Source organism: Cyprinodon tularosa, unplaced genomic scaffold (genome assembly GCF_016077235.1).
Source record: "Cyprinodon tularosa strain WSP-4 unplaced genomic scaffold, ASM1607723v1 ctg407, whole genome shotgun sequence".
NCBI lineage: Eukaryota > Metazoa > Chordata > Actinopteri > Cyprinodontiformes > Cyprinodontidae > Cyprinodon > Cyprinodon tularosa.
This window is the reverse complement of record NW_024039127.1, coordinates 1,154,779-1,178,499: the sequence shown is the minus strand read 5'-3', so window position 1 is coordinate 1,178,499 and position 23,721 is coordinate 1,154,779. Positions and strand designations below refer to the sequence as shown.

Here is a 23,721-nt window from a genome sequence, read left to right as displayed (position 1 = left end):
AGACATGGCTACGGCTGGATGCTAACATGTTTGATAGCTGTCAGAATTCTGAGATTAAAGTCAGAATTCTAACTTTAATCTTTGAATTTTTCCCCATATTAAACAAATAAAATTTTAAAACCAGTTAACTTATTTTTTCCAGTGGCCCTAAACCTCTTCCATACAGATAAAACTGTTGAATTAAGGTAAACTTCCCTCCCTCTCTTCTTATTTGCTCTTGTTTACATTCCCTCTTATCGTAAATGAAGCCTGGCTGACGTAAAGCCCCTCCTCCTCCCCATCTCTCCTCTCCTCCTCAGGCTGCAGGATGGACGTCGTGAATCAGGTACCGGCTCTCAGCATCCTTCTATTATTTAGGTCCAGTCTGCGGGCTCGGGGTTCGGGTTCGGTTCGGGGAGGCGGTCCGTGTCCTGATGGAGCCTCGTTTAGTCAGGAGGCTGATCAGGGGAGCGGAGCGCTGCGGGTCCCGGCCTTCGGTGAAGGCTTGGTTCTGGTTCTGGTTCTGGTTTAATCCGTCTGATTCTAGCAGGGTAAAAAATATTCTCGAACTGGACTTTTGTTTTTTGTTTTTTTTTTTCATCCTGCGGGAATGACGTGAAATCACGATGAGCGCGCGCGTCTGCGTGTAAGATGGCAGCTGGTGAGGAAGAGGAGGAATCTTCCTCTCTGCTGATGGAGAGCATCTCCCGGTTCTGATGTTCTGACCCGGTAGCTTCAAACATGGGTCCAGATTGCAGTTAGTTCAGAACCAAGGCCAGTTCCTGGATCCCTGACTGATCCAGATCTAGAGGAACCAGAACAGAACCACCGAACCAGGCAGGATGTTTGGACTCGCTGCAGAAGGTCCAACCAGGGGAATCTGGTCCAATCCTTCAGAACTGGAGAAAACATTCCCAGTTTGGACCCGTCAGAACCATCAGAACAATTACAGGAAGCTGGACTCTCTCATTAGATCTTATCCCTGACTGGTTCTGTAGAAACTGGACCTGGAGGTTCTGTTCAGACATCCTGTAGAATAACGGACCTACAGAACCTTTAGGGGGTGAAGGTGGAAGTTCTGGTTTGCGGTTCTGGAAAGATCCAGGTCACCAGAACAGGAGGGAATCACCATAGCAACCAGTCTCATGGCTCGGACCTCACCAGGACTGAGTCGGATCTTGGTTCTGGTTCAGGGATCCTGGCCTCCAGCTGGTTCTGGTCAGCTGGGTCCGGTTTCTCTCCCAGAACCGGGTCCTCCTTTGTTTCCTGTTTGTTCCGGGTCCTCTTTTCTTTCTCCTTGTCACATTTAATTTAAATCTTTATTTCAAGTTCGGTTCTGAAGAACCGGGTCGCTCTTTTGTTCCGTATGAATGAAGTGCCACCTAGTGATGATGATGATCATGATGATGATGATGATGATGATGAGGCAGAAGAGTTGACATGGAGAGGAAGGGAGGAAGAGTTTGGATCCGAGTCCAGATTAGAGTCCAGATCCAAATCCAGAACTGAGTTCAGATCAGTGTCCAGATCAGAGTCCAGAACCGCGTCCAGGATTGGGTTCAGATCTGAACCCAGAGCTCAGTTTAAATCTTAGTCCAGAGCCAAGTTCAGGTCAGATTTAAGATCCAGGTCCAGATTCTGGTTCTAAGTCCTTCCTCTCACTCTGAGACACCGGATTCTTTCAGGCGTTCACCTGTAGAAGGTTTGGGATCAGCTGGGTGGAACCAGAACCAGAGTCTGGCTGGGCTGGGTATGTTCAGAGTCCAGCAAAAAGAACCAGATCTGTCAGATCGGAGCAGGTCCAGCTAAACTGGAGCAGCATGTGGTGTTACTGTGACTAAAGGCTGTGTGTCTGTTTGCTCCTCAGCTGATGGCCCAGGGCCAGTTCAGGATCCTGAAGGTTCCTCTGGGCTTCATCAAGGTCCTGGAATGGGTGAGTTCCTCTACATCATGTTCTGCTTTAACGTTTATTAAAGCTCCGCCTTCAAGCTGCAGCCCCCGCTATAGCAACCACCCTCTGCAACCAGTTACGTTACTTTGAAAAAGTCATTATAGTTACTAGTTACTTCTCCCAAAAAGTAACTGAGTTACTAACTGAGTTACTCCACAATAAAAGTAACTAGTTACTAGTAAAAGTAACTATTGCGTTACTTTTGCATTTCTCGCCCCCGTAACCCTCACCACCCAGCCCCCACCTTCTCGCCGTGTGTTTCTAAAGCCAGCTGAATAGAGCGGACGACAAAGACAAGAACCTGCAGAGAGTTTAGCATTTATTGCAACTCAACGTAAATGGCATCAGGGGGAACGCTATCTGACGGGCCTTTAAACCCCATCAGATAGCGTTCCCCCTGTTTAACAATTCAATTCTATTCAGTTTATTTCTATAGCTCCAATTCACATCATGTCATCTCAGGTCACTTTCCAGTTCACCAGATCATCCAGTCAGATTGATTCAAAGTTTTCTATCTAAGGAAAACCAGCTGATTGCATCGACTCATTGACTCTTCAGCAATCCCTCACACTAAGCATGCTTGTAGCGACAGTGGAGAGGAAAAACTCCCTTTGAACAGGAAGAAACCTCCAGCAGAACCAGGCTCAGTGTGAGCGGCCATCTGCTGAGGCCCACTGGGGTTCAAGGAGACAGAAGCAGACATAGAAAAAGAAGCATAGATACAAAAGGCAACTGTCAACCAGCTCCACAGGCGGCCCCGTCCAGGAAACACACAGCCAGGCAGACGAGCTCCGAGCCAGCTCCCATGTCAGAGGATGAAGAGAGCACATCCAGTTAGTCACAGTCAGAGAAACAGGACTACACTGGAAAACAGGCCAAGCTCCAACATCTAGAAACAAAGGTGTTGATGGCAGCAGCACAGCTGATATTTCTCTCCAGGATGGAGTCACAGCCAAACAGCAACAGACCAGATGAAGCTACTATGAGAAAAAGCAGAGAGAGCAGAACGTTAGAGATTGAACTAACAGATTCTGCAGAGTGGGAGAATAGAGATAGAATGAAGCAGAATGATGAAAAAGGGGTCCCTATGTCCTCCAGCAGTCTAAGCCTATAGCAGCAGAACTATAGAGATAGCTCAGGATAACCTGAGCCACTCTAACTAGAAGCTTTATCAAAAAGGAACGGACTAAAACTGGTAGTTGATTTCCCAGCTACCCTTTGACCTGCAGCAGCTTCTCAGGGACATGTGGTTCTGAGACCCAAATGAGACAGAGAGGAGCTTCAATGAATTTCTTCCTGGTGGAAACACTTGGCTCCGCCCCATTTGTCCCGTTTCTACAGGTCAGCGCTCTCGCCTTCATAACCCTCATGTCTTCTCTGTGCCCTCCAGTTCTTCGCCATCTTCGCCTTCTCCACCTGCGGCAGTTATTCTGGGATGTTCAAGGTGTCGGTGGACTGCAAGAACCTGACAGAGAGCAACCTGGGAGTAAAGGTTGAGTTTGAGTATCCATTCAGGTCCGATCATTTCTCTTCTCTTAGTGCCTAATTGCAGAACGTCATTCATTCCCTCCAGAACCGCTGTATGATTCAGACCAGTCGGAACCGGTTTGCTTCATCTTTTTGCTAACTCTTCCTTCCACAGGCTCCATCAGGTCTACTTTACGCCCCCCACCTGCACGGGGGGGACGGAGCAGGTCTTCCTGGTCGGCGACTACTCTTCCTCGGCTGAGTTCTTTGTCACCATCGGGGTCTTCGCCTTCCTCTACTCCACAGCGGCACTCAGCATCTACCTCTTCTTCTACGAGAAGTACAAGGAGAACAACAAGGGCCCGCTGATCGTAAGTGTCCCCCTAGGGTGGGTGATTGAGTCCCCCCTGTTGGTCTCACTGCGGTGCCGTTTCAGGACCTGGGGGTGACGGCAGCCTTCGCCTTCATGTGGCTGGTGAGTTCGGCAGCCTGGGCCAAAGGTCTGTCGGACGTGAAGACGGCGACCGACCCGGACGACGTCATCACCATGATCGCAGCCTGTAAGGAGAAAGCCAACACCTGCCGCGAGGTCCACGACCCGGTCATGTCCGGACTCAACACCTCTGTGGTAAGTTAGCCTGAAAGCTCCAGGCCCTCCAGTACGGAGGGTTAAAGGGGACAAAACTAGATACACAAAATACAATTAAATAAATAACTAATTAGTACATCAATAGCTTAAAGGGGAAAGAATTCAATAAATAAATACAAATTTGATGTGAAATAAATAAATGTTCCATTTAAGTTTGAAAGGTATCAGTAAATATCATTCCAAAACAGTTAAAATCAATCCTCTGGACTTTGTTTCAAAGTTTGAAGACGTTTCTCTTCCATCCAGGAAGATTTTTCACTTCAAATGTCAGAAATAGCGTTTAGTTCCAGGTTTTATCCAGCAGCCCAACAAAGCCTGGTTTTAGTTTAGAAAACATGCAAATAGAAATGGATGAACGGGTCCCCCCCTTTGGAATGGGGGTCGTTTGGCTTCTTTGTTAGCCTGCAATGCCCCATACCTGTCTATGCCTCTGAAAGGGAAATGTAGAGGGAATTGTTGGCCTGGATGGATAGGCGAGGTCTTCTGTTCTCCTGTAAAGAGGTTGGAGCTGCGAGGATAGCGGGAAGGAATCGACTCTATTGCTGCATTGGAGGTTATTGAAAGCTGAAATCTTGGTTTGTCTTTCTTAACATAGATGGCTTCCTTCACTCTCGGTGGTTTGAGATTGCAGAAATACAGAAATCAAGAAGAATATTATTTAATAGTATTACTTTGATTTAGATATTATAAGGTAATGGATATAATGTTTATCTATTTAGCAGATGCTTTTATCCAAAGCAACTTACAAAGTAGGCATTAGAGTGAAGGGTCTTGCTCAAAGGCTGGTTTATACTCAGAAAGGTCGTCTGCGGTTGCGTTGCAGTGAAAACAGATATGCCCCGCCCCCTTCCACAGACGCTCTGCTGCACCTCTCCAAAATTGTAGGTGAGCACAGACAGGAGGCCTCTGATTGGTCAAATCTACAAATTACTCTATGTGTATTTCCTGTTTGGTTCCTTGTTCTGTTTGTCTGACCGCCATTGTGGAAAACGACTGGTGAAGATGGAGCAGCTAGCAGAGCGAGGTGCACGAGAACGCTGGGACCCTTTTTCCACCTGGATCCCCGCTCTTTTTGGCCCTCATGTCCCTCCGTTGTCGCACAAACTTGCCCCCACTTCCTCACCGCCTCGGCCGTATCTAGACCCACAGCTAGTTCTGGCGTTGTGGCGTGGAATAACATAGAGCAGACCACGCTTCAATATTGGGCATAAATAAAAAATATCTGCGACAAGCTCACTGCGACACACTGCTGCTGGAGGATAACCTACACCAGCAGCTCATTCCCTCTAGAGGGGAATCAAACCCAGTGCAGAAACTTGGGTTTAAGATTTGTTCATAGGCAATCAGTTAGCGATTTTGGGATATTTGGCCTTGATTTCCAGTTCAAATCACTTTAACTCAATAAAACTCCTTTCCCACTGGCTGTAAAACCTGTTTAAAAACAGGAACAATGGCCTGGTAGTGTCAGTGGGAACAGTTCACTGACGTGTGTCTACCCGGGTCGCGTTAAAATCTCCTCGGCTCTGATCGGCATGCTGTGGGAACACCAGACCGGGATCGGCCCACCAAATTACGCGATTCTATTGAATGCAATGTACGGACTTCAACACACCGCGTCAGACGCATCCGATCTAACAAGCAGAAACATGATACACATGGAGCAACTTCCTTCTATTTGCTCTCCATTGTTTACTTCCCTGATTTCTGTTGCTCTGATGACATCATCAAGGCTAACCCAGCGTGAAGGTGTCACCAGACATGCAGCTGCCAGCGAGGGGTTAGATCAGCTTTTTATGCCAGTGGGAAAGCAGCCAAACGCGGATTGTCAGCGGGTCGACCTGTGCTTGAAAAACGCACGTTAACCCGGTATTATCAATGGGGCTCAAAACTCTTCTTTGGTTTTTACTGAGATGTATCACTAGTAAACCTTCTAAAAGGTGCAGGGCGGGGGAGGCTGCCACATCGGGCGAGACAGAGCGGCATATTTTGTCCAATAGGAGCACAGAACCAGAGATGCTGGATCCGGTTCCACTTGGTGCAGTGTGAACAGATGTTAGAAGTGAAACCTGTTTTAACCTTTGTCTCGTATAGTCAGACTTTCTTGGCGTTTTTGTCATTAAAAAGATGTTAGAACTGTGTTGCATTTTAAATTTGTTACAGATTATTTGAACTGATGTTTAGAAGTTTCGGGATTTGAGCAGGAATATCTGGATGAAAGGCGTCATTAGGGAAATTTTCTTTAAAAGCAGGAATGAAGTTCAAATTACTCCAGATATGGTTCTGGTCTAGATTATGTTTGAAACAGATCAGAGAAGCCGGAGACTGTGTGATGATTAATACAGATGTGAACGGCTTTGACAAACAGATCAAAGCAGAACTGATCCAGGAGGACAGGAAGGTTCATCTTATCAGGAAGGTCCTGATGTTGAGTATCTGTTGGGAACAGACCGATACATCCCCCCCTACTCTACATCTGAGATGTTCCTTTGAAGTTGAACCACACCGTCCAATGAAAAGGGACGATGCTTGATGAGCTCACTGGAGCAAAGCATGTTCATTACGATAATTAGGCTCCGCCTCTTCGTCTTCCTCCCTGCAGGCGTTTGGCTTCATTAATCTGGTCCTGTGGGCCGGAAACATCTGGTTCGTCTTCAAGGAAACGGGGATCATCGCTCCTTTCATGCGCGCTCCCCCTCCTCCGGAGAAACCTGCTCCGGATGCCTACGGCCAGCAGGGGGCGTACGAACCAGACCCATATGCCAGCAACCAGGGAGGCTACCAACCTGAATATAACCAGCAGGGGTACAACCAGGTGAGCCACAGAGCAGGTAACCACTAACCGAACGGGGAGTTCAAACATCTACTGATCTCTACCAGGGAAAAAAACACCTTTACTTCTCTCAGGGTTTTCAGACATTTGGGATTAGAACTCCTGAATGTGTCTGGATGGTGTAGTGGGAAAAAGTATTCAGCTATTTACCCCAGTTAAATAAACGGAGATTGTTGGATTTATTCAGTCAGAACTTTACTGCTCTGTAATCAGCCCTGTTCTGACTAGACAGAGTTTGTCTCCTTTACTTATGTTGACGAAAAAACTGTGAGGGTTGAGAAACAATTTGGCTTTTAGTAGGAATAAGTATGTTTTGTAAAAAAAAACACCCATCACTCAGCCTTGCAGGTGAAACAAACTGGGTAGAAACATTTTTCACTGGATAAATAGCATAACGAACTATATGAGACCAGAGAAATCTAAATTTTCCGACCACAATGGCCGAAAAGAAAAAGTGACTCAGTAACTTAGCTTGCTCCTTGGAGCTCTCCTGGGCTTCACACCACAGCGGAGCAGACATCTGGTGCGTTTGAATTTATGGGCCGCGTCTTCCAAGGACGCGTCTACCTGGACTGGATCCTTCGAAGCTCTTGAAAATAAGGAGACGGGAAGAGTTTTGGCTGTGAATTCTAACAGGTCCAGCCTTCCGTGGCTTTCACCGCCGTATCTCTGTCGCTTAGCAACCATGAAAGTTGACACACAAAGCAGGAAAAGAATTACCAAACTTTTCAAAACTGTTTCTTTGTAAGACTTTTTAAGACTTCACTCGTGAGAATCCAGAGTGGAATAAAGGTGCCAACCACCTGATGGTCTCTGATGGTCTCTGATGTTTCCTGATTGTCCGTGATGATCCCTGATGGTCTCCGATGGCCCCTCATAGTCTCTGATGGTCTCTGATGGTCCCTGATTGTCCCTGATGGTCTCCGATGGCGCGATTGTCCCTGATGGTCCCTGTTGGCCCCTGATGGTCTCTGATGGTCCCTGATGGTCTCCGATGGCACGATTGTCCCTGATGGTCTCTGATGGTCCCTGATGGTCCCTGATGGTCTCCGATGGCCCCTGGTTGTCCTTGATGGTCTCTGGTGGTCCCTGATGTTCCCTGATGGTCTCTGATGGTCCCTGGTGGTCTCTGATGGTCTCTGATGGTCCCTGATGGTGGCTCATCTTCCATTTTATGCCTGAAGCTACTTTTACACTCATTTACAATCAGGATTAATTTATTCCTCTATAAAAAGGTGAGAACTTTTTAAGGAAACGGGTCAAAGGCTTCTGGTTCTAGAGCATAGAGATGAGGTCTTCACAGTCCAAAAGAGAACCTCTGTGGTTTGGTAGAACAGCATCATGGATGTTTACTCTTCATTGGGTCTGATGGAGACCTTCAGCTGCGGCTCACTCTGCTGTTTCTGTCTCCAGGAGGCAGACTATGGTCAAGGCATGGGCCAGCAGGGGGCGCCCACCTCCTTCTCCAATCAGATGTGAGGCGATAGGACGCTGGTGAGTGCAGGTGATGCTTGATATGAAACCGACTGAAGCTGAGGAGAGCCTCAGGGTTTGCTGAGGATCATCTGATGTTGGCTTTCCTTCACAGGAAGCGGCGGAGTGAACCAGCAGTGGGTCGCCTGCAACCTACCCACAGTGCAACACTCCTGTCTGCCTGCAGCAGCGCCGTTCCTGGGTGGGGTGGGTGGGCGGGGTTTATGGGATGATGTTTACTGCAGTGAATCAGTGTGTCTAAATGAGAAACCCGCAGCATGAAGAAGCCGTGCTGAGTAGAACCAATGTTGATCAGAGTTCTCTGTGTTCGGGTCTGTTTCTGTGGACAGAATGTATGTTGTGTTGTATAGCTATCTACTTCAGCAGATCTATAATAGAGACTCAATCCTTTCCTCTCCTTCCCTATTGGACCCCAGGATTGGTGTTGTCCTAAGCCCCGCCCCTAAAACCAGATTCTCAGCTGCCGACCATGATGCTGTTCAGACTGAGTTCAATAATCTGATTCAAAATAAACCCAACCAATAAAAACACCATGAGCCGCTTCTCCACCTGCTGCGCCTCCCAGCTGTTTATCTTTCAGCATGTAAATAACCACACAGGAAGTGATGTCATTCTGGACTTATAACGAGCACAGTCTGAACACCGTCATGTTGGCCCTTCATAGAAACAAGATACGAATAGCTTCCTTCCATTGTGATCAATTCATGCAACATTTCCGCTGGATAAATGTCCAACTGAAGGACCAGGCATCAATCTGAAGGTCCAACGTCTGAATGAAGGTCCAAACGTCTGAATGAAGGTCCAAACATCTGAATGAAGGTCCAAATGTCTGGAGAAAGGTCCAACGTCTGAATGAAGGTCCAAATGTCTGAATGAAGGTCCAACGTCTGAATGAAGGTCCAAACGTCTGAATGAAGGTCCAAATGTCTGAATGAAGGTCCAAATGTCTGAATGAAGGTCCAAATGTCTGAATGAAGGTCTAAATGTCTGAATGAAGGTCCAACGTCTGGATGAAGGTCCAACGTCTGGATGAAGGTCTAAATGTCTGAATGAAGGTCCAACGTCTGAATAAAGGTCCAAATGTCTGAATGAAGGTCCAAATGTCTGAATGAAGGTCTAAATGTCTGAATGAAGGTCCAATGTCTGGATGAAGGTCCAAATGTCTGAATGAAGGTCCAAACGTCTGAATGAAGGTCTAAACGTCTGAATGAAGGTCCAACGTCTGAATGAAGGTCTAAATGTCTGAATGAAGGTCCAACGTCTGAATGAAGGTCCAAACGTCTGAATGAAGGTCCAAATGTCTGAATGAAGGTCCAACGTCTGAATGAAGGTCCAACGTCTGAATGAAGGTCCAACGTCTGGATGAAGGTCCAATGTCTGGATGAAGGTCCAATGTCTGGATGAAGGTCCAATGTCTGGATAAGGGCCCAAATGTCCATCTAAAGGTCTAAACATTTTTCTGAAGGTCCAAATAAAGGTCTAGGTGTTTCAATGAAAGTCCAAATCTTTTTCTTAAAGGTCATAACGTCCAAATGAGGATCTTGATGTCAAAATGTAAGTTAAAATTCATTGAAAGGTCAAAATACCCACATGAAGATCTGGAGATCTAGTTCTTCTTCTCGGGTTTTATTTTTGGGTGGCTGAAGATCTAGCTCCTTGTGATGTGTTTTTTGTTTTTTTTATGATTCGAAAACTGATGCTCAGTATGACTACTTCCTGTTTCCTGTACAGGTGTGTGAGGTCATTTCCTGTTGATGCCTTTCACACAGTTTTCTCCTCTTCCTCACCTGCTATGCAGCATTATATGTTCTTTCATCTTCCTCCACCACTCTTCATCCTTTTGTCTCTTCCTCAGTTGCTCTTCATTTCTCTCCTCTTGGACTTGGTGATGTAAGTTCCTGTGAGATATATTCTGCCCCAAGCATCTGTAACCATGGTGATGGTTTTGCAAGTGATGGGGGTTTGTATGACTTGTTGCCATGGAGATCCCCTCCCCGGTGTTTCTTCAGTAAAAAGAATAAAAACAATAAATGATAATCTCAATTCTTGTGTTGTCTAAGATGAACAGATGAATGAGTGAACAAACTGATCAGTATACAAATGGATGAGTGAAGCTGCAGATCAGAACCTAAACAGATGGAGTAAGCAAACCAATCAGAACATGAATGGGTGAAGTGAGAGATCATTACCTGAGATGATGAATAAGTGAGCTGATGATTCAATACACACATAGATGAATGGTTGAAGAGAAAAATCAGTACTTATACTATTGAACATTGGATAGATGAGATAGATGAGTGAAACAACAGATTAATGACCGATTAACATATGGATCAGGACCTAAGTAGATGAATGAGTGAACAGATGGATTGGTATCATAACTGATAAAAGAGTGAAGTGACAGATCAGCCAATGAGCAAGCATTTGATCAGTACCTGAATGGATGAATGAGTGAGATGACTGATCAGTACCTGAATGGATGAATGAGTGAGAGGATATAAAATATATTTGTCATGAAACCACAACATAGCAAGTATTTGAACCTCCTGCTATTTTGAAAGTTCACCCACTTAGAAATCATGGAGGGTCTGAAATTGTCATCATAGGTGCATCTCCACTCTGAGAGATATAATCTAAAAAAAAAATAAAAAAAATTTACCGTATATCACAATATAATTTAACTATTTATTTCTATAATTCAGCAGAAAATAAGTATTTGAGCACCTGAGAAAATCAATGTCAATATTTGCTACAGTAAACTTTGTTTGCAATTCCAGATGTCAGTTTCCTGTAGTTTTTCACCAGGTTTGCACACAGTGCAGGAGGGATTTTGGCCCATTCCTCCACACAGATCAGCCACCTCAATTCGGGAAATTCTTGCCTATTCTGCATACCCAAATGAAAAAGCAAATAACTTAGGAACTGTAAACCCAAATTACATTTGCAATACATCATTTGGAAGCTAAGACCCTTAGTTTCTGAATATATAAATTAAATTCAATATGCTGGATTACTTTTAGTCTGTGGACCCTTGTGGACGATTGGAGAATAAACAATTGAAGATTGGATTTATAAAACAGCTTCAAACCATGACCTCTTAGCGTATTACCAACGGTAACCATGGAAACGGTGGTCCCAGCTCCTCAGGTGTAGTTCTGGGTGGATTTCTCACCTTTCTTAGGATCATTGAGGCCCCACCAGGTGAGATCTTGCATGGAGCTCCAGTCAGAGGGAGATTGACCGTCATGTTTAGCTTCTATTTCCTAATGATTCCTCCAACAGTGGAGATTTTTCCACCAAGCTGCTTGGTTATTTCCCTGCAGCCCTTTCCAGCCTGGTGGAGCTGGAACATTTAGTCTGTAGTGTCTTTGGACAGCTCCTTGGTCTCAGCCATGTTCTTAGCAGGATTCTTACTGATTGTCTGGGGTGGACAGGTGTCTTTATGCAGCTAACGACCTCAAACAGGTGCATCTAATTCATGATAATAAATGGAGGTGGATATGAAGGCAGACTAACAGGTCTTTGAGGGGAAGAATTCTAGCTGATAGACGGGTGGTCAAATACTTATTTTTGGCTGTATCATAAAAATCAATAGTTCTAAAATCATATATTTCTGTTTTTTTTTTTAGATTATGTCTCTCAGAGTGGACATTCACCTATGATGATCATTTCAGACCCTCCATGATGTTTGCATTTGCAAAACAGCAGGGTGTTCAAATCCTTATTTTCCTCACTGCAACTAGATGTAATATTTATTGTAGGACATGATCCAGATATTAAATATACCGTTAAATTGCAAAATGCCGCATTAATGAATTGAATGTCTCTTCAAAAGATAGAAAATACATTTAAAATGATTAAGTATGAAAATGCTATTTGCAAAAAAGAATGCATTTAAGGTAGAATGCATTTATAAATATAAACTGAGGTAATCTTTGTATTTTTAAGAGGCCTCTATTTGTTTAGGAGAGTTTTAAATTTGCTCAGTCCTGTTTAACCCTTTAGTTCCTGACAAAGCAAAGCTCTCCTCCTCCTCTCCTGAGTCATCGCCCCTCCCCCCTCCTTCCTTCGGCGTGTCGGAGCCTCAGTGTGTGTCTCCCTCCATCTGCAGCATGGCGTCTCTCAGCCTCCTGCTGCTCGCTGCCTCTCTGATTCACACCACTCAGGTAAGACATCCACCCATTTTCATTGTCTTCATATCTAGCTCCTCCATGCAGGACCGTGATGCTGCATCGTCACGGTAACATGATACAGAATGATGCTGTGGACCTTCGATGTGACTTACGTCACCCCTATGTGTGTGTGTGTGTGTGTGTGTGTGTGTGTGTGTGTTCTGCTTCTTCATGACTGACTGAGGAGCTTTTGAACCATTCAATAAAAAATATTTGCGTCTTTCAGCAAAGCACAGATTTAATTCTTCAGGTATATCTGAAAGCTGTCGGAGGGTCCTTTTGGTTCTGTTTCTACTTGTGTTGAGATCAGACCAGAACCTGTGCAGAAACCGGGATAAACACAATATGCAGGATGCCTCTGAGAGTCCTAACAAAGATGGCAGCAAACAAACGAGCGTGTGTGCGTGTCTCAAGCGGCTGCGACATTTTATTTCTTCTGCTGTCACCCTGACAACAGGAAATGGTCACCCACAGCAACAAGACAGCGTAATACACAGGATGCAGCAGGTCACCTTACACCACTACTCCACCTATGTGTGTAGAAACAGACAGAAGGACCAAAATCACTGGATTTCTTCCATCAGTGCTGTTATACAGCTAAGAACAGATTTTAGATGTTCTATGCTGACTTTTCTGTCTGTTTTAGTGATATAATACAACACAGTTAGTTCCTGACTGATTGCATAACCACTGTTTTTGATCACAAAGGTGACCTGTTATATATTTATGTATACAAATATATACAATTCAGTTTATTTCTATAGCTCCAATTCCCATCATGTCATCTCAGGTCACTTTCCAGTTCACCAGATCATCCAGTCAGATTGATTCAAAGTTTTCTATCTAAGGAAAACCAGCTGATTGCATCGACTCATTGACTCTTCAGCAATCCCTCACACTAAGCATGCTTGTAGCGACAGTGGAGAGGAAAAACTCCCTTTGAACAGGAAGAAACCTCCAGCAGAACCAGGCTCAGTGTGAGCGGCCATCTGCTGAGGCCCACTGGGGTTCAAGGAGACAGAAGCAGACATAGAAAAAGAAGCATAGATACAAAAGGCAACTGTCAACCAGCTCCACAGGCGGCCCCGTCCAGGAAACACACAGCCAGGCAGACGAGCTCCGAGCCAGCTCCCATGTCAGAGGATGAAGAGAGCACATCCAGTTAGTCACAGTCAGAGAAACAGGACTACACTGGAAAACAGGCCAAGCTCCAACATCTAGAAACAAAGGTGTTGATGGCAGCAGCACAGCTGATATTTCTCTCCAGGATGGAGTCACAGCCAAACAGGAACAGACCAGATGAAGCTACTATGAGAAAAAGCAGAGAGAGCAGAACGTTAGAGATTGAACTAACAGATTCTGCAGAGTGGGAGAATAGAGATAGAATGAAGCAGAATGATGAAAAAGGGGTCCCTATGTCCTCCAGCAGTCTAAGCCTTTAGCAGCAGAACTATAGAGATAGCTCAGGATAACCTGAGCCACTCTAACTAGAAGCTTTATCAAAAAGGAAAGTTTTAAGCCTAGCCTTAAAAGTAGACAGGGTGTCTGCCTCACAGACTAAAACTGGTAGTTGGTTCCACAGGAGAGGAGCCTGAGAACTAAAAGATCTGCCTCCCATTCTACTCATGCAGATAAAAAAATGTAGCTGTTTTTGCATCACTGGACCTTTTCTCCTGAAACATGCAGCCCTGTAACTTGGTTCCATTGGTTCTACTGTAGAACATGACTGATCTCTAACGAAACATGTCCTGGTTAAAATGGTCAGTTCTGTGTTAGTGAGGACATAGAGGTTGGCTTGTTATCATGTTAAGCTGGAAATCATTAACTTTATTACCATGCAGGTAAATTGGTTTCAGCCAGGGTCCGTTGCCATCGGTTACATCATTTTCAGCCCGGGGTATGAAAACACGGAGCAGCTTTTAACCTCTTCTCCTGAAACGCAGAGGCTTTCTTTATTAAAGGGTGTCCTTTGGATCAGAGAGAGTCAGAGATTGATGCTGCTCCCAGGACTCATCATCTCCTCCTCCTCTTCATTACTCAGACTGATGGTTATAACTCTTCCTGAGGACGATAATCAGCGTTGCAGAAGAGCCATAGATATTACAGCCATAAATCAGAGGTGGAGGGGGGATATTAAAGCTGCTGTGGTAGAGAATCTGGATCATCAATCCAAAGCATTCTCATGCCAGGAGGAGGAGCAGGAGAGACAGAACCAGCCTCATCTCTTAACATCCGTCTCTGGAAATGAGATGAAGCCCTCTGAGCAGACGCCTCCAATTTCCTGCCGAGTCATCAGCTGTTACAGAAACATCATCTACAGACGGGATGAAAAATCTCTCAGCAGATTGCTGACTCACCGTTAAAGCTTTGAAAACTGCTGACTCACTGCTACATCCCAGGGGTGATGCTGCTGAACTTGTCATTAAGGCAGGCGAGATAACAAATAGATCGTTGTGATGCTGAAGGTCCAAACAAACGAGCTCGGTGTTATCATGTCTGAGCCAGGAAAGTTCTGACCAGTTCCTCCTCACAACTCCTTGATGGGTCCTTAACTGGTCCCCAAAGATTCCCTTTTTAAACATCAATCTTTGTACTAAAATATTCTTTCTGTCATGATTTTTGGACATTAAGAAAAGCGTCTGTAATTCAGAGTAAAAACCTATGCATGCCCAGGATGAAAAGTCGGCTGAGTACAAAACATAGAAAAGAAAAGGAACAAGAAGAGAGGGACACAACCTAGAACAGATAATGGATGTCTATTCTATTAACATTTATCTATCTGTAGAATGGGGCTGTTCTATGTGTTGTCTTCTCTATTCAGAGGGGCCCCTGCCTCTCTTTGCTTAGGGCCCCAAATTTCCTAAATCCGCCCCTAATCACAGTGAAAGTCGTCACATAAATATGGACCTTAAAAAGTCCATATTTACAATAACAGACAACAATAACAGAATAAAATAATGTACAGTGTTTTTACAAACAAATACTGTGAAGATGAGGAAGAAACTGAGACTTTTGCAAGACAATGTTTAAATTAATTTAACGTCCTCAGATGGAGAGATAGAGCTCTGACTGAGCAAAGCTCTTTACACACATTTAACAACAACTCCAAACACACATACTTCCCCTGGAACTATCCCACCCCCTGCATAAAGAACTTTCTCACACTTGAACATTTGGAGGAAAAACAGCTTCGGTTCATGAAGGTCGTTCCCTGTCAGGTTAATCTATCTCTCACTGGTCAGATGGATCTCCTAATAACAGCAGTCCTCCCCTTCATGCCATGCAGGAGGCTGAGACTCATTCTTATCTCTCATGACCTCATTAGCAGCCTGTGAGGCTGAGAACAGACAAACCTCAACATTTTTTTACCCCACAATACTAAGCAGTCATCTGAAGAATAAATTATCAATATACAGCTGTGGACATTAGTGGATATGTAAAAAAAAGACACCAGACATGTGCTTAATGACAGCAGGATGTTAATTAAAGGTAGAAACTGAGCAAAATCATCCTGAATGGAAGAACTGGTTGAGGTTGTTGGGAACAGTGGTGGGTCTAGAGTCTTCCAGCTGCTGGGAGGAAGGATCTGTGATAACGCTCCCTGGTGCATTGAAGGTGCAGCAGTCTGTCACTGAAGGAGCTGTCCAGTTCAGCACCAGCTGAACCAGCATGGGGGGGTAACTGAAAAGAAATTTTCTAAAAGAAAGCATTCTGCCTAAAGCGGAGTTGTTAGTTTGAAGGAAATCAGTTAAGTTTCTCATGGGAGTTTTTATTTGTTCCTTTTTGATTTAATGTTTTAAGTTCTATTCGTAAACCTGATATTTGTTGTTCTGTTGGAGATAAAAATAATGCCTGGTTACCCATAATGGACTATCAGATACATCAGTGGATCATTTTATGGAACAGATGTTTAAATGTTCTCTGAGGATTGGGTTGCAGTTCCTCCAGTGACCACAGGAGGTGCTGCTGTCTGACCTTTGACCTCTTTGCCTCAGACCCTACCTGCAAACCGCGGTGGTGGGCGTGGCCTGGATGTTTCGGTGAGTGCCATCAGACGGCAGCGCAGAGACCTCCGCAACCGACTGCCATATGAGGACCAAATGATGGCATATCCTGCCTTGAAGGCCGGAGGCGGAGCCAATGGCTTGTACTACCAATCAGAAGACTGGAGAGGGCGGGGAATCGACCAGGCTCTGCAGCAGTTGGTGGACAGAGACCAGAGGAGGGAGCAGGAAGAGGAGCAACGAGCAGGTTGACCTGACCCATTAAAATCTTTTTAATCAACCCAAAATAGTTAAAAATCAATCCACTGGACTTTGTTTCCAGGTTTGAAGACGTTTCTCTTCCATCCAGGAAGCTTTTTCAATTCAAAATACCAGAAATAGCGTTGAGTTCCAGGTTTTATACAGCAGCCCAACAAAGCCTGGTTTTTGTTTAGAAAACATGGAAATTTAAACGGATGAACGGGTCCCCCCCTTTGGAATGGGGGTTGTTTGGCTTCTTTGTTAGCCTGCAATGCCCCATACCTGCCCTGGCTGAATAGGTGAGGTCTTCTGTTCCCCTGTAAAGGGGTTGGGCTTCCAATGATAGCGGGAACGGATCAACTCAATCACGGTATTGTAGGTTTTTGAAAGCTGGAATCTGAGTCCATCCCCGCATATATCGACACCCGATGGACGAAGGACATTCTTTAGAGGACCAGAATGCTCACATTTTGGACAAAGAAGACAGGTGGTTTGAGAGGGGCGTGAAGGAAGCCATCTATGCTAAGAAATAAAAACCACCCTTAAACAGGGGGGGGGACTCAGGCAGCATAATATGAGAAAAGAGAAATCTAAATGTTCTGCCCACAGAAACAAAGTCCAGTAGATTGTTTTTTTTTTCAACTTTCTTTCTGAGAGTTTTTGTTTGATTCATTTTATCAGTAAAATTTGATAATATTTATGCAGAGGAAACTAAAAACTGTCTCCCACAGCTTACCTGGCTGCTCTGCTCCGCCTCCTGAGCGAAGCAGAGAGCGCGGGATTGGTCGGCCCAAGAGACGTGGAGGTGGTGGAGGAGGAGGAGGAGGATGAAGACGATGATCAGGGACCACCGGGCGACTTTCAGAGCTTCAACGTTGAAGACTATGATGAGACAGGACGGGGTATGAGCATGGGGAGGCCTAGCGCCCCCTGGTGGGACCTGGTGGAACCACAACTGGCTCAGGCAGTGCTGGACAGGTGAGTAAGGGTCAGATCAGCTGTGAGGGGAGGAAGGGGGAGTCTATCGTAACTAGAAGTGGTTGGTTCTCAGGATGGATCCCCGGCTGGTCCAGAGTCTGCTGCAGAGAGCCGGAGAGTCTGGGAGAAGACAAGCAGTACCGAGCAGAGACCAGGACTTCCTAAGGTAGGACAGAGCAAACCACTCATCCTTTTCTATTTCTTTCCTTTGTGTGACAGTAGGGCTTAGAAGTAGGCAATATAATCTCTCTGTGGACTTTAAAGGAATAGTACACCCAAAACATGATTAGCCTTCATTTTCTACTCACCCCCATGCTGAACAACACTCTGGAGTACTTTTTTGATATCTCAAATGCATTTGGAGATCTGGGAGGCTTCTTGCTGTCTGCTGACATTCAAATAATGGAGGTCTATGGCGCCCGAGGCAGAAAGGTCCATAAAAGTCCACAAAAAACGTGTCAATATTCCTCCATACTGCTCGTCCAATGTATTCCAAGTGTCCTGAGTGGGCAGCGTCCATAATTTACTCGAAACGAAGTCATTTAGAATGTTTTTAGAGCATAAACAGTAGTGTATAGGATTTCCTAAAAGCGCGTTCACGAGTCTACGGAAACTGCGGCAGACCAAACCAGATGAAAGTGCGCATTCAGCGTCTGCTCTGCCGATAATGCAAGCGTAGAAGAAGAAATGTGCTGTTTACCTGTGCAAAGAAAGAAACAACGAAAGAAAAATGTCTGAGGACTTCAGTATTGAGGAAGAGCATGAGTTCTTTGCCGAGCTGAATGCGCTGGTTTGGTCTGCCGGCTTCCGTAGCGTCGTGAACGCGCATGTGCGCGCTTTCAGGAAATACTATACACTACTGTTTATGCTCTAAAAACATTCTAAATGACTTCGTTTCAAGTAAATTCTGGACGCTACCCACTCAGGACACTTGGAATACATTGGACGAGCAGTATGGAGGAATATTGACACGTTTTTTGTGGACTTTTATGGACCTTTCTGCCTCGGGCGCCATAGACCTCCATTATTTGAATGTCAGCAGACAGCAAGAAGCCTCCCAGATCTCCAGATGCATTTGAGATATCAAAAAAGTACTCCAGAGTGTTGTTCAGCATGGGGGTGAGTAGAAAATGAAGGCTAATCATGTTTTGGGTGTACTATTCCTTTAAGGAAGTTTGAAAGAAGGAGGACCTTTGAGTCCGTCCGTTAATCAGCTCTAACTAGAACCACCACAGATAAAACTGATAAGTGGACACCTTACTGTGATCCAGAATTAGTCTTAATGGAACCCATTACCAGGAATCAGGTTGGGTCCAGGAAGGCAGCACCATTATTTTCTGGTTTCTGCTCAGAAAATCCAAACACAGCTGTTTGATCCTGAAGGTCTGAAGCCGGATTTATACTCAAAAACCAGGTTGTCTGTGTGTGTCGCAGTGAACGCAAATGTTTGCCCGCCCCCCTTCCGCAGACGCTCTGCTGCACCTCTCCCAAAGTTGGCCTCTGATTGGTCAAATCTACATCCGCAATACTATATGTGTATTTCCTGTTTGGTACCCTACTGGCTTGTTCTGTTTATATGACCGCCATTGAAGAAAACGACTCGTGACGATGGACCAGAGGAAGAGCGAGATGTGAGGTCCTTTTTCCACCTGGATTCCCGCTCTTTTTGGCCCTCTTGTCCCTCTGTTGTCGGACAAACTTGCCCCCACTTCCTCACCGCCTCGGCCGTATCTAGACCCACAGCTAGTTCCTGATTGGCCCTCTGGCGTTGTGGCGTGGAATAACATAGCGCAGACCACGCTTCAATATTGGACAGAAATCAAAAATATCTGCGACAAACTCACTGCGACACACTGCTGCGGGAGGATAACCAGACCTTTAAGCCGGGCATACAAAGTACGATTTTTTGCTCTTTTCGGGCTGATTCTCCAGTCGTGCGAGAATCGGGCCGACTTTCAGCCTGATTGTGCGTCATGCGTTGCGAGTTGCCGATTTACCAGAACCTCGAATACTGCACATGTCCAAACAAGGGAGTTTTACTTCTTCTTGCAGAGTCTGACCAGCGCAACGTACAGTGTGAGCAGGTAGATCACATCAGAGCGTCGGGTCACACAGTGTGAGATCAAACATCGTGAGCTGGGAACTTTTAAACCCTGTGGTTTCGTCATTCAGTGTGAGCTGTAGCTGCGCGCAACGATTGAAAATATCGCACAGTGTATGCTCGACCTTATGGAGGTATCTGACCCACAACCTGGTCAGTTTCCCACTTTGTAGTCCTCAGATATCAGAACAGGCTTCAGGAAGGAAATGTGGATAAATATCACAGAGATGGATGAAAAGTGATCAGCTTTGATTAGACTCAGACTGACTTCTTAAATTGATTTTCCTTTGCAGTCGGAGGGTTGCTAAGATGCTATCCGGCATCAGCCCAAATGAGGCCCAGGCGATGATGTCATCAGGCCGCAGAGCCAAGAGAGACCTGACCCAAAAAGCAGAAGAACCCATTGGCTCCGCCCACAGAAGAACCCGCCGCTCCCTGGACAGCATGGCCCCTCAGTCGCCTAGCAACGAGCCACCGCTCCTCAGAGTAAAGAGGCTGGAGGATGAAGATGAAGAAAAGCTCCGCTTGCATGCAACCGGGCTGCAAAGAATGAAACGCATTGATACCATGGCGACCAATAACCCAGAAGAAGGGAGTCGTAGGCGCCGCAGAAGAGCTGTCCTGAATTATGATCCCCAAATGCTGATGGATCAGATTCTGGATTACCTGAGGGAGTAAGAGGATGAGGAGGAGGAGGAGGAAGATAACTGGAATTGTGTCTCTCATTTTTATTGTTCATATTGTTTCTTTGGTTGCGCTGCTTGTGTAAAATCTGACTGGATGAAATTTTTGTCCTGTAAATCAGGAGGGATCATGAATAGGGTTGCCAACCGTCCCTTGAAAAACGGAATCGTTCCGTATTTAGAAATAGAAGTACCTGTCCCATATTTAGTGGAAAAGAAACCAATTTTGTCCCATTTTACTGTGAGAGTAAAAAAATTGTCAGTAAAACCTAATGGAAATAAAGAACAAGGGCACATTAGATGCAAAACTTACGGTAAACTTCTTCAAAGGCCCTGTCCTGCGCTGTGACCAATGAGCTGACAGCATAGATGTAACGATCCAGAATCCCCTCATCCCATTGGTCCAGCCAAGTGTTGCTTATGGAGAAGATAGCAGGATACATCAGAGCAGGATGGGGGACGAACGGAGGAATTTAAATACTGACGCTGCTTTTGGGGGCGGGGCACTTTCACATAGCCATGCTCCTCCTCCAAAAAAAAAAGGGATGCAGAAATATATGTGAAAAAACAATTACAAGGGTGGAATAGGTCAGCGATAATGAATATAAAGCACATTGCAGGGTGTCATTTCACACACAAAGGAGGGCTAAAAAAAAATCACCACGCCAGGAGGGGGAAAGGTAATCGGGTCAGCTGGCACGCACATGACGTCCCTGTTTTTCTATTTCAGGGAGTTGGCAACCCTAATCATGAAGGATGTTTAAATACTACATTACCCATGAGCCTCAGCTGGTGGTGGTGATGCGTTCTACTTGCCTTCAGATGTTTGAATCAACGAGTTTTAATTTGGAAAAGCAAATTAAGGTAAACAAGCAGGCTTAGGTCAGGATCCAAAATGGCCGCCCTTCAGATAAAAGCAAGATAGATGAATAAGCTACAGTTTGGCTTTGAAGTTTTGATAGACCGTCTCTTTGAAGCAGATCCTCTTAAAGAGCTGATCTTCATCGCTTCCTTTACTGTTTGATCAAAACCAAACACAGAATGCTAACGGTCGCTAGCATCACAGACATTAGCGGGACCACCTGGCTTTCCCATTTGTAGCTGGACCGAAGTCTGTTTGGTTCTGGCTTTGCTCTGAGATCCAAACTCTGAACGCAGCATCAAAGCTAATCTCTAAGCTGCTCTCACATTGGCTGATATCTAGCAGCTGGGCTTGCTGGGAGTTGTAGTTGATCAGCTGCATCATTACAGGTTGTGTCATTAAATGCAGTTTACCTCTGATAGGACAAACGGACATATAGCGTCTGGAACCGTGGCGACAGCTTCTGAGCTCTGTGATTGGCTGCTGGTTGTAGACTTTCCTGTGCCTCCAGTTTGTTGCTGTACTGACTCGTCTGTTTGTGGAAAAACTTAGATTTTTGTGTCACAATAAAAAAATAAAGTCATTAAACTCATCCGCTTCAGTCTGTGCTGTAGAACTGTGAGTCCTGGAAGTGAAGCCGCAGCTCGGATGTCGGAGCAGCGAGATCCAGTTCAGGAACCGAACCGGGAAAGAATGTGTTGCTGAAATCAGGGAGTGTGCTGTGGCTGTTGTTATGGTGATTTCCATCTTTTCAGAAAAGCCCGATGTTCTGTCAGATGAGCATACCCAGTCAGACCAGCATACACAACGCAAATCTGACATCTTGCCCATCTGTATTGACTATGGGTATGCTGGTCTGACAGAACACTGGGGGGAAAAATTTATTGTTTTCATTTCAAAACCACAGATCAGAATTCATGCCTCCGATAGGTAAGAGTTAAAAATGTCTGAAAATGCCTTGGCCTGTTTGCACCAGAACATTCAGTTGGCTTATCGTATGAATTCAGCTGAATTCACCATATTTAAACAATGCCAACCCACAACATGTCAATGAGCAGTTTTGTCCATTCAGCCCAATCAGAGACATGTCCTGAGTCCAGGACATCAGTTCTTTTACATCCATCCATCCATCCATCCATCTTCCTCCGCTTAACTGGGGTTGGGTCGAGGGGGCAGCAGCTTAAGAAGGGAGGCCCAGACTTCCCTCTCCCCAGCCACTTCTTCCAGCTCTTCAGGAGGAACCCCAAGGCGTTCCCAGGCCAGCCGAGAAACATAGTCTCTCCAGCGTGTCCTGGGTCTCCCCCCTGGACCTCCCCCCGGTGGGACGTGCCCGGAACACCTCACCAGGGAGGCGTCCAGGAGGCATCCTAACCAGATGCCCGAGCCACCTCATCTGGCTCCTCTCGACGTGGAGGAGCAGCGGCTCTACTCCGAGTCCCTCCCGGATGACCGAGCTTCTCACCCTATCTCTAAGGGAGAGCCCAGCCACCCTACGGAGGAAACCCATTTTGGCCGCTTGTATCCGCGATCTCGTTCTTTCGGTCATGACCAAGAGTTCATGACCATAGATGAGGGTAGGAACGTAGATCGACTGGTAAATCGAGAGCTTCGCTTTTTGACTCAGCTCTCTCTTCACCACGATGGACCGGTACAGCGCCCGCTTCACGGCAGACGCTGCACCAATCCGCCTATCGATCTCCCGCTCCCTTTTTCCCTCATTCGTGAACAAGATCCCAAGATACTTAAACTCCTCCACTTGGGCAGGACACCCCCCTGACCCGGAGAAGACACTCTACCCTTTCCCGGCTAAAGACCGTGGCCTCGGATTTGGAGGCACTGATCCTCATCCCGGCCGCTTCACATTCGGCTGCGAACCGATTCAGCGAGGCTGCAGATCAAGACCTGATGAGGCCAATAGGACCACATCATCTGCAAAAAGCAGAGACGCAATCCTAAGGCCACCAAAACGGATCCCCTCAACACCTTGGCTGTGCCTAGAAATTCTGTCCATGAAGGTAATGAACAGAATTGGTGACAAAGGGCAGCCCTGGCGGAGTCCAACTCTCAGTGGAAACGAGCCCGACTTACTGCCGGCAATGCGGACCAGACTCTGACACCGGTCATACAGGGCTTTATAAATTCAGGCTTTAAGCGATTAATATAGGCGTTCATAAACTGTTTCAGAGGAGTGATCATAGCGCTCTGCATCAGCAGTGCTGTGTCTGACTCCCTGCCAGCTCCCAGATCAGCTTCCCTCATTGGTTGATGCGGCGCATCCAGCAGAGAAAGTTAAATTTTTCCAACTCCGGCA

General features: G+C 45.7%; 2 protein-coding genes across 9 annotated transcripts; both read left to right on the top strand.

Annotated features, from left to right (window-relative positions):
• Positions 1-270: 270 nt before the first annotated feature.
• Positions 271-10,413, top strand: LOC119792016 (synaptophysin-like). 8 transcript variants are annotated; one of them, XM_038298456.1, is made up of 10 exons: positions 271-325; positions 1,847-1,912; positions 3,321-3,445; positions 3,573-3,768; positions 3,834-4,025; positions 6,646-6,858; positions 8,290-8,370; positions 8,465-9,137; positions 9,229-9,267; positions 9,662-10,413. In XM_038298456.1, exons 1-7 carry the CDS (start codon positions 308-310, stop codon positions 8,353-8,355), a joined length of 876 nt encoding a protein of 291 aa, XP_038154384.1. In that variant the 5' UTR covers positions 271-307; the 3' UTR covers positions 8,356-8,370; positions 8,465-9,137; positions 9,229-9,267; positions 9,662-10,413. The 8 variants fall into 8 exon arrangements, with proteins under 8 accessions (XP_038154384.1, XP_038154381.1, XP_038154377.1 ...); XM_038298453.1 differs by having other exon boundaries at positions 9,623-10,413; XM_038298449.1 differs by having other exon boundaries at positions 9,229-9,374; positions 9,524-10,413.
• Positions 10,414-10,949: 536 nt separating this feature from the next.
• On the top strand, positions 10,950-22,002 carry pcsk1nl (proprotein convertase subtilisin/kexin type 1 inhibitor, like). Its single transcript, XM_038298420.1, has 6 exons — positions 10,950-10,956; positions 12,376-12,536; positions 16,538-16,793; positions 17,518-17,764; positions 17,838-17,930; positions 20,141-22,002. Exons 1-6 carry the CDS (start codon positions 10,950-10,952, stop codon positions 20,541-20,543), a joined length of 1,167 nt encoding a protein of 388 aa, XP_038154348.1. The 3' UTR covers positions 20,544-22,002.
• Positions 22,003-23,721: the final 1,719 nt, after the last annotated feature.

What these genes read in the sequence shown, in the direction of transcription:
- LOC119792016 (XM_038298457.1), top strand. An exon ending in ACAACAAGGGCCCGCTGATC is followed by an intron (nt 3,769 to 3,833) that starts GTAAGTGTCCCC and finishes GTGCCGTTTCAG; the next exon opens with GACCTGGGGGTGACGGCAGC. An exon ending in ACCAGCAGGGGTACAACCAG is followed by an intron (nt 6,859 to 8,289) that starts GTGAGCCACAGA and finishes TTCTGTCTCCAG; the next exon opens with GAGGCAGACTATGGTCAAGG.
- pcsk1nl (XM_038298420.1), top strand. An exon ending in GGAAGAGGAGCAACGAGCAG is followed by an intron (nt 16,794 to 17,517) that starts GTTGACCTGACC and finishes TGTCTCCCACAG; the next exon opens with CTTACCTGGCTGCTCTGCTC. An exon ending in GCTCAGGCAGTGCTGGACAG is followed by an intron (nt 17,765 to 17,837) that starts GTGAGTAAGGGT and finishes GTTGGTTCTCAG; the next exon opens with GATGGATCCCCGGCTGGTCC.